Below are 10,415 nucleotides of genomic sequence, written 5' to 3' on the forward strand. Positions count from 1 at the left end.
AAAAAATTGTAAATCAAATTCTCATAGGAAAGAACAAAGAATTGAAATGAAACTAACTGTTTAGTAAGTTAAACTACTGATCTGATTCTAACCTTCTTGGAATGGAAGCATAGGTCTCATCAGTATGAAGGAAGGATTAGAATGGAATGCCATTTTGTGTCCATGTTCAGTTTGCTATCAAAATATCTTTGGAAGAGAAATACCTATGCCACCAGAGTGAGTGTCAGATGTGTTTCTTGTTAGTTGCATCATGATTAGGACGATAGAATTATGAAGTAAAATATAGTGTGTCACTTTACCTTTGAAATCCCAGCGCCAAAAGCAAACGGACAGAAGATGCTCAAAATCAATTCCAAACTTGGAGGTATCAACCTGACTGTTGTAGTAATGTTGAGGGCTCCCAAACAAGGAATCAAGATGAAAATAGCAAAGCTAGTGATTCTGGGTTTCTTTAGGAGAGAGCTCAACGTGAAACAGAGACATATCTGTGGAAGAAGAAATTGCCAGTCAGTACAGTCTCTACAAATATGAAAGATATAATGAGTGAATTATTGTTCTGTATTTGTATGTAGTTGCTGCAGCCTACGTTAAAAAGATAAGCTGTTGCAGTAGATACTTGCTGGGCAGGATTCAAACTGAACTGAATTAATAGGAAGACAGTGCATAATGCCTTCCTGTAGCCACGTTTCCCAAAAGGTTATTATTTATCTAAAGAAGAGGAGATGGAATCCAATCAAACTGTAAATGCTCAAGAAAAAGAGAGTTAGAAAATCAGCAGCAGAGTGAATTGAGTCCATTTAGCAGTAGAGTCCATTTGAGTCCATATTGTCTGGGTGCTGAGACATTCAGACAACATGAAAAGACTGTGGCACCACAGATGGAATGTGGCACCTATTTCTGCTTCCTACTCTTGCACAGACTCCTAATGTCACCATGCGCAATAATTTTGAATAAGTATCTATTCAATTTCATTGCTCTGCTACTCAATACTGATGATTGAACTTTTTAACCTAGAACCATGGCTACTGGTTCCATTTCCCCACCCTTGCCCCTGGCTATCACAAGTTGAGAAAACACCAGTCTTCTTATCCGATGTGGGGATGTTCCTCAAGAAACTATTCCAATAAAACTTGCAAGACAGTCTTCAGAGAGCATCACAGACCTGCATATTCCATTTGTGCTAATTATAATGATAAGGGCAACAGCAAACTAATCTTCAGTCAAGTGATACTCAGGGTATCTTTTCCAAAAAATAAGGAAATAATAGGTTCTCTTTAACCAGCCTAAGCCAGTTAGCAGACTGCAACATTTGAACTGAAAATGCTGAATAATTGTCTATAAAACATTTAATAGTTATCTAATCTCAAATTTATCAAGAAACAAATGACGTAACCATATTTTCAATATTCTCTGGAAAGGTGCAGTCGGCTTATCAAATAAATGTCAATGAATACATTTAGAGGTATTCATAGAAAAAGCATAGAGAGGTATGCTTTTTCCTATCTTTCAGCTAACCAAACAAAAGAACTTTTTACTAAAGGGAATAATCTGTCCAGGTGTGCTTTCATTGAACTGGTATCTCCAGGATCCCTCAAGCTATTCCCATGTTTGGGTGCTTCATTAAAAAGAGAGAACACTTGAGAAACAAATGTTTTAATTTAATATTTAAAAAGTTTCTTCTTAACCTGGTCCAGAAACTGTCCTCCAGCAGAACAGAAATATTTATTGCATCAAACATATCACCTTAACTGAGAAAAGGAAAGCCCAACACTTACAGATGAAATGCCATAAAGGAAAAGCAGGACAAATAAGGTAGAACTGCTGCATAGGTAAAAATATGTAGCTTTCAGACAAAACGTCAGCACTATGGTTGGAATTGAGATGTATATGGTGTAGAGCAAACCCCAGGAGAGCCTACGAAGAAAAAGACATTGTTAACCTTCTTGATAACATTTGTTTCTCCCTCTTCCCTAAATTATTTCTCCAGTTTAGCTCAATATTATGATCCAAGCCTACAGGAGAAAAACATTGGTCGTAGGAAAGGCTTCTCTTGTTCAGTAAAACTTATCATTAAATGGCATTTGACAGTCATGTCTTGTTAGGAACAGGTGCCCAATATGAAGAAGAGTGGAGGCAGAAAAATAAAATTATTATTATTTTCTTTAAATGTGTTGGCTGTCCAACACCAAGGAGCCAAGGATAACTCTTCTAAATAAAGATAAAGCAGATGTCTCCCTCAACTCTTCCCAGATTGCTGAGTCTTTGGTAAAACAATGGCAGATGTAATCAAAGAATATCCACATAAGGTAATACGCTTTGTGGGTCTTTTCCTTTTGAAGACCTTTTAGCTCAAATGTTGTTTTATTTTTATATTCTCTCCATTTTTCTCCATAGCTAATTCTCATTTAAGAGAGCAGAGCTGTGGAGTAAAATTCATCTAGAATGCTATTGGGCTTGAGTTCTAGTCCTGCCAAAATTGATTCAAGTGACCTAGAACAAGGTCATTCCTAGGTGGGTAGAAGCAGTTTTCTAAAATGAGCAGAGAGTCCAGTTTTGGAGTAGACCCTAGTGACATTATGCCCCTTCCAGCCCTACCCCTAAAAACATAGTTGTAAAGGTTGTTAAATACACCCGAAAGACATTTGATCCAAGTTATCCATGGAAAGAAAGATACTTTAAGGTGCATCTGCACACATTAGCATTGTTTGAGTTTTTAGAAGCATAAGGAAATGTGCAACAGTATAAAGAAATGTTTGAAGAGATTTTTTAAAAAGCATCTGTTCTACTTGAGGGTCAACTTAGTGCCATGATGGCGAACCGATGGCACACGTGCCACAGGTGGCATGTGGAGCCATCTCTACGGGCATGCAAGCCGATGCCCAAGTCAGCTCCACCACGCATGTCCGTGCGCCTCCCACCAGCCAGCTGATTTTTGGATCTCTGTCGGGAGACATGCACACATGTGTGGGGGTGAGGGGGGGTCGCATGCACATGCGCAGGGGGGTGGAGGGTCAAGTGCATAATGCATGGGGGAGGTGCAGTGCCCCCCACCCCTGTTTTCTGTCCCAGGAGGCTTCAGGGAGGCCTGCTAGCACAAAAACGGGGCATGGGGATGTGGCGTGCCCCCCCACCCCCCAGTTTTGGTCCCAAGAGGCTTCAGGAGGCCTGCTAGCACCAAAACAGGGGTTGTGTGCGCATGCGTGGGGGGCAGGGGAAGCATTGGGGGGTCGCGCACACATGTGCAGGGGGTGGGGCCTGTGGGGGGGATCCAATTTTGGGGGTCAGCACACACACACATGTTGTCGCACCCATGTACTTTTAGCACCCAAGGGAAAAAAGGTTTGCCATCACTGACTTAGTGGATGCAAAAAAGTGGTAGAAGCAGAATTAGAAGCAACAGGGAATGTTAGCAGACTCTTGAGTAGAGTTAGTTGCATAAAATACAGAAAAGAATGGGTGAGTCAAAAGGGAGAATTTTGAACAAAAATGCTCACCTAGAAGAGGATGTGAGCCAACTATAATCTTCATTACATTCAATGAGCCACAGCTATGGGAGGACCCAATAAGTTGGTTATCCTCTCAAATGCCTGCAATACCTTCTCCTCTGACCAATATTGGAGATGCTTACCCTATATAAGGTAAAAGTCCTAACAATGATCTTTCCCAGTGGCTGCCCCATTTGGGGGAATATCTTTCTTGAGGTAATGATGTCCCCAACGTATTGATCTTCAAGAAGACTCTACTGTTTTTCCCCTTAAATATATGAGCGCTAACAGTGGTAGATTTGACTTATACATAGGTTTTATTATTTATGATGGTTTATGTTTAAAGACTTGAAACTTTTTCTTTTGTCGAAAAGTAGGCAACCTTGAGGCTTAAAATAGGTAGAATATAGTTATTTCTATAAATAAATAAATAACACTGTTTAGCATAAAAACCAGAAACAGACACAGTATGTTGTACGTGTGATTGCAGTGCCCTTCAAAGTTGGGTAATTTACCAAAATATTTTGTAAATTTGCAAATGGGAATATTTAGTTATATTTAACTAAGTTGCAGAATGGCCAGCCAGAACAGCCATTTATATAAAGAGGAAACAAGGACCTGAGTGGTGACACCATCAGTCACATAAGTATTTAGAGGTCCAAAGGAAATAGAACTTAACATGGAGCTACTATTTACAGCACCAGCTCCATGATCAGAGCTTCGTTAAATTCTCTGCTGAGCTTTCCAGCTGGCATGGATTCATTCATTTCTTTCTCATAAAACCTGCTGGATCCATCTGAGAAAAAGAGACTACAGACAATTTCGTAGCTCACCAGAATGCTGCATCTCGTAGTCCCATTGTCTTCATCACCTCCTTTAATTTCCGTTTCTCTCTTGAAAGAGTTAGTGCCAAGAAATACATAAATGGAGCAAAACACAGTGATAAGGTCCAGACGAACACACCATTTCCTAATTCAGATTCTATTGTAATAGAAGGTGATTTCATACGGACGCCATTGATAGAAGTCATTTCTTCCCAAACAGAGTGATTGGTGATCCTCTAGAAGAAAAGACATTGAAATTACTGATAACTTATTCCAGAGGTGATTTACCATGCCACCTGGACAATTACATTATAAAGGAAAAAACGATTGAATTACTTAAAAGTGTGTACTCACACACTCACATACACATACACACTGACCTGATACAGGAACCTAACAATGATGTTAATATTGGAATCAAAAAGAGGACGTACAGTACTTAGGAAAAGGAAAGCACTTGAATACACTCTGAGTAGATTAGAATGAGCTCTATTCTACAGCCCAGGGAGATCCAGAGGCAGTGAGTAGGATAAACATCAGCCGGTTAATAATAATAACTTTATTGTCATTGTATGGGTATACATAGTATACCCATACAACAAAATTCACTTAACACCCAAAAATCAAAATATATAAAACTGCAAACAAAATGAAAGAAAAAGAGTCGTTCAAACCAAACTGAGAAAATGTCACTGCCACTGCTGTAGATAAAAGTAAGGCATATCCACTTACTTCAATAAGTGCACTGTCGATGCTAGATTGCAGTGAGACAAAGCCTTGAGTCCAATACCTCGGATTTTCACAATAAATTGAGGAAAAGTTGAAACATATATCTATAAAAATGGGGAGAAGAGAAGCAGACTTTTACAATATTATATGTACAATCCAGTGGTGGGTTTCAAAAATCTTTACTACCAGTTCTGTGGGTGTGGCCTGGTAGGCATGGCATGGCTTAGTGGGTGTGGCATGGGAAGGATACTGTAAAATCTCCATTCACTCCCCAATCCAGGGGAAGGTTACTGCAAAATACCCATTTCCTCCCGATCAGCTGGGACTCAGGAGGCAGAGAATAGATGTGGGCGGTGCCAGTCAGAATTTTTACTACTGGTTCTCCAAACTACTCAAAATTTCCGCTACCGGTTCTCAGAACCTGCTGAAACCCACCTCTGGTACAATCTTATAAATTAACAGTCCCTATTAACTGGGGAAATGTTGGGATTTGATTGAACTGGATGATCTCCAGGAAAATGATTCACTGCATTGAGGCCTTGAAGAAAACAGCCCATCAGAAAGGCTTGAGAAGCATCAAGTTTCCCTCTCTTCTAAGAGCAAAGAGACAGAAGAACTTTGCTTTGCTTTATACCAATGTCATTGACTTCTTCAGGCATTTGAAGTACTGGAGCCAATGAAAATTATCTTAGACAAAAGTAAGACAATATAACTCACTGACATCTTAAACAATACTCAGCGTAATACATCATCCTATCTAAAGTCAAGAAGAAAATGGGAGCTGTTTCTCATTCTTATTTCAGTTCAAACTATTCCTTGATTTGAAAACTCTAATTTAAGTGCTGTCATTATTGAACTGGGTCAGACATATTTACATGACCATTTTTTTCTTCTTATAACTGAGCTTTACAAAGAGCAAAACCAAGAAAATAAATAATTAAACCAAATTAACCTAAAGAACAGATTTCTGAAACAAAGGACCATCCTTTATAATAAAGGCTATATGGTCACTGTAAATATATTACATATGTGCTTAACTTATTGGTACCATATTCAATTTACTTTTTATGTTTTTCTTGACATATACAACTCCCATTAGTAGAGCTTTATTAACAGATCCTCTCAATTTGTTTTTCCTTCTTTAGCAAACATTCTACCAAAGCACACAAATTCATTTACTTGCTTTATTTTTTTGCCATTTGCTCTGGTGGCTCAGCAGACTAAAGCACTGTTATTAACATCCACTTACATCTGCTGCCTGCAATTACTGCAAGTTCAAATCTCACCAGGCTCAAGGTGGACTCAGCCTTCCATCCTTTCTAAGGTAGGTAAAATGAGGACCCAGATTATGGAGGCAATAAGATGACTTTGTATAAATATACAAAAGTATGAAGGCTATTGCTTAACACATTGTTAGCCGCCCTGAGTCTCCGGAGAAGGGTGGCATATAAATCAAATTTTTTTAAAAAATATTTACAACTTGTCAATTTCATTTCCTTTTCCATATGAAACCTAATTATCTTGAGGTTTAATACATTAATTTCAGATCCATGCTCTTTATTGCTATTATGCAGTCCGTCTAACATTCAGTGAAAATAATTCAAGTTCTCAGTCAATAATGTAGCCTCTCCTTCATACATTCACATCTGCATCCAATATGCTTCTAACACCACAGCAAGCATTCCTTGCAGCCTAAGTCTAATCATTCCATAGGATACTCTATTGTCTCTTCTTAACTTCCAAAATACTTTTTTTTGGTCAAATTGTTCTCCATTTTCTCTGCCTATTATAATCATAACTATTTCCTCTTTTCTTCATCTATATTCTTTGCAATATTTGTTTCTTCTCTTTACAGATTACACAGTATCTTTCCCTCATCCTCATTTTTGTAGCATTCTCTTACCACTTCGTTTTTGAGGAAATTTGTTGTCTGCTTTCCCGCAGAGGAAATCTAAGTAAGCCTGTCTCTTGTATTTTTTTTTTTAATTCACAGGTTCCTTCACAGTGTCATTCCACTAAATACTCTTTCAAGTTAGCATAATACTCTCCCAGTTAGCATAATTCCAAACATATCTCTAGTACTTTGTGATATAATTCTCCTTAATGTGTTCCAAGTAGCTACTAACTGCCTTGATTTATCTCTTTTTGCACCATTTCCTCTTCATTCTGTTGAATGATCATTCCTAACCCTAACCCTAAAACTTAATCAAACAGGACTTATAGTTTCTCTCAAGCAGTCATTCTCCTTTTGCTTTTTTTTTCTTCCTTTAGTGTTTCTTTTCACCCCCAAAATCCATGGTGACTACATAGATACATTCAAACCCATTTTCACACCTATATGCCCCAAAACCATGCAGCCCTTTCAAACAAACAAAATCCCATAGATTTGTTTAGGGCAGTGATGGCTAATCTTTTTCTCGTTGTGTGCTGAAAGCACACGCACCAGTGGTGGGTTTCAAATTTTTTTACTACCAGTTCTGTGGGCATGGCAAGGGAAGGATACTGTAAAATTTCAATTCCCACCCCACTCGAGGGGAAGGATACTGTAAAATCTCCATTTCCTCCCCAATCCAGGGGAAGGTTACTGCAAAATCCCCATTTCCTCCTGATCAGCTGGGACTTGGGAGGCAGAGAATAGATGGGAGCAGGGCCAGTCAGAGGTGGTATTTACCAGTACTCCAAACAACTCCAAATTTCCACTACTGGTTGTCCAGAACTGGTCAGAACCTGCTGAAACCCACCTCTGATGCACACGTGCAGGCACCCATAATGCAAAGCACCCCCCTCTCTGCATGCATGCATGACCCCCCCATGCTCCCCCTACGCATGCACACATGACTCCCAAACACTCCCCCTGCCCCTGTGCGTGCGCATATGCATGCAACACCCCTGCCTCCCATGTTGAGACTAGCAGGCCTCCATGCACCTGCTGCACCCAAAAACGGGCTGTGGGGTGGGTGGGTGGGCTGCACTCCCCTGCCCCCCATATTGGGCCTAGCATCAGTGGTGAAATTCAAATTTTTTTACTACCAGTTCTGTGGGCGTGGCTTGGTGGGCATGGTGTGGCTTAGTGAGCGTGGTTTGGTAGGTGTTGCATGGGAAGGATACTGCAAAATCTGCATTCCCATCCCACTCCAGGGGGAAGGATATTGCAAAATCTCCATTCCCAACCCACTCTGGGGCCAGCCAGAGGTGGCATTTGCTGGTTCTCTGAACTACTCAAAATTTCCACTACCGGTTCTCCGAACTACTCAAAATTTCTGCTACTGGTTCTCCAGAACCTGTCAGAACCTGCTGGATTTCACCCCTGCCTAGCATGCCTTCCTGCCGCCTCCTAGGCCCAAAAATAACTTCCATGTAAACCTGTGTTTTTCAATTTGGACAACTTTAAGATGTGTGGAGTTCAACTCCCAGAATTCCTCAGCCACTTATGCTGAGCAGAATCCTGGGAGTTGAAGTCCTCACATCATAAACTTGCCAAGGATAAAAAATACTTCAATAGACATATGAAAATGTAGACTGAAACACACAGCCATCTTGAATTACCTATAACAGCAAGTTCTTTGTGTGGTGTAATTGTTCTGTAGTTAGGAAATCGGAGTCGATAGGACATTTCGTCTTGAAATACAACTCCAATAACATCTAACTCAAAGTCCTGCGCCGATACCCTGGCCTTCTCATCTTTCATGGTCTTCTCATCTTCCATCACTTTTGTCTCGATACCTTTAGCATAGAAATCATGTCAGTAAGTGAAATCCTACATAGGACAGGGAAAGAGAAATGTCTTTGCATGCTCATGTTTTATTAGCTGTATCAGTTAACCATTTCAAGGGTTATTATCAAAAATTTGGCCAAAAGAATATTTTAAAAAGTAGGCTGATATTTAATCTTGTTAATACCTAAGTTAAATAAAAGGAGATAAGCAAGCAGAAATGCATGATTGAAGGGTCAAAGCCTTTTCATTCATCTATTTGATAGATATCTTGATCTCAAAAGCATCTCCATGCATAACATATTGGCTGGATTGATCCATCATATTAATCTTCAAAAAACCCACCAAATTGTTTAATTTTTGCTTCTCATATAAGAAGAACAGGGCTATAGCCATCTGAAAGCAGGTTTTATTGTCAGATTATACGAAATCAGTTGATCACAATATATTAAAGAACATTACAGACAAACCACAGGTAGCATGATAAATGAACTCAGTCATAATTCATATACCAGTGGTATTTATTTATTTTTATTCTGCCTTTATTATTTTTATAAGTTACTCAAGGCAGCAAACGTATCTCGTAGTCCTTCCTCCTCCTATTTTCCTCCACAACACTAACCTGTGAGTTGTGTTGGATTGAGAGAAAGAGTGGCTGGCCCAGAGTCACCCAGATCCTTTCATGCCTAAAGCACGACTAAAACTCAGAGTCACCTCGTTTTTAGCCTGGAGCCTTAACCATTAGACCTAACTGGCTCTCTTTCTCACTTTGTCTAAATAACATGCTCTTTTAATAGCATTGGAGAATACCTGCAATCATTTTTCTATAGTTACCAAACTCAATCAAAATGAGCTCAGTTGAAATTACGGTAACATCTATTGAAGTCTTTGAAAACATTTAAACAGATACTTTATACCTTTTAGAGGAGAGAGTGTTTCTATTTTCTTCATTATTTCTCTTGACATCTTAGTATTTGGAGCATACAAAAGTTTAACTCCGGTAATATTAAATGAAGGATTTCCGAGGAGAGCATGAGGTATTTCACCAGCCTCCTGATATAAAACCCAAAATGCTGATAACAGCATTATACTGAAGAGAACCAGGGAACAAAACCATTCCTGGAAATATGAAATAAGTCCAAGTTATTACAGTATTTTGGAATGATTGCAGCAAGGCAATTCTATTTTGAACCATAGGCATAACATTTGGGATCTACACTAATGAAAATATAGCAAAAGAGAATCTAGGAGGGTGGACCTTGAAATATTGCATACATGCGCACTCTCACCTCATGCATGTATGCACCTATATGTGTGCCTATTGGCATCACGCCCTACAGAAGCACATATAAAATATGCGTGGGGAGAAGTTGCAATGCCAGTGAGGAAGCTCTGTTTAGCCACACATTTAACCCCAAAAGGCATCTTGAATTTTATTTATTTATTTATTTATTTATTTATTTATTTATTTATTTATTTATTTATTTATTTGTCAAGAACATATTAGGTAATTTATATAATTATAAGCGTGAACTGAATACATAAAATAGATACAAGTAGAGGAAACATTAGGACAGGGATGGTAGGCACACTGGTGCTCTTATGCACGCCCTTTACAGACCTCTTAGCAAACTGGTGCATGGCAGATGGGTGGAAGCTTTAAAA

At 39.1% G+C, this 10,415-nt stretch overlaps 1 protein-coding gene across 3 annotated transcripts in view; it reads right to left on the reverse strand.

The window, feature by feature from the left end:
- The window catches only part of LOC139312705 (ABC-type organic anion transporter ABCA8-like), a 74,723-nt gene extending 64,883 nt beyond the window's left edge, over positions 1 to 9,840 (reverse strand). For 2 of the 3 annotated variants that reach the window (XM_070937717.1, XM_070937719.1), the window contains exons 1-6: positions 9,668 to 9,840; positions 8,585 to 8,761; positions 5,042 to 5,142; positions 4,319 to 4,545; positions 1,776 to 1,914; positions 300 to 485 (exon numbers count right to left, since the gene is read on the reverse strand). In XM_070937717.1, the coding sequence (XP_070793818.1) occupies positions 300 to 485; positions 1,776 to 1,914; positions 4,319 to 4,545; positions 5,042 to 5,142; positions 8,585 to 8,761; positions 9,668 to 9,836 (999 nt within the window). In that variant the 5' untranslated portion in view covers positions 9,837 to 9,840. Of the gene's footprint in view, positions 1 to 299; positions 486 to 1,775; positions 1,915 to 4,318; positions 4,546 to 5,041; positions 5,143 to 8,584; positions 8,762 to 9,667 lie in introns of those variants that run through there. The other variant, XM_070937718.1, reaches the window with a different exon arrangement.
- Between the last annotated feature and the right edge of the window lie 575 nt (positions 9,841 to 10,415).

This window comes from Pituophis catenifer, unplaced genomic scaffold, assembly GCF_029215685.1.
Source record: "Pituophis catenifer annectens isolate HBS135680 unplaced genomic scaffold, rPitCat1.0.hap2 SCAF_2, whole genome shotgun sequence".
In the NCBI taxonomy this organism is placed as follows: Eukaryota; Metazoa; Chordata; class Lepidosauria; order Squamata; family Colubridae; genus Pituophis; species Pituophis catenifer.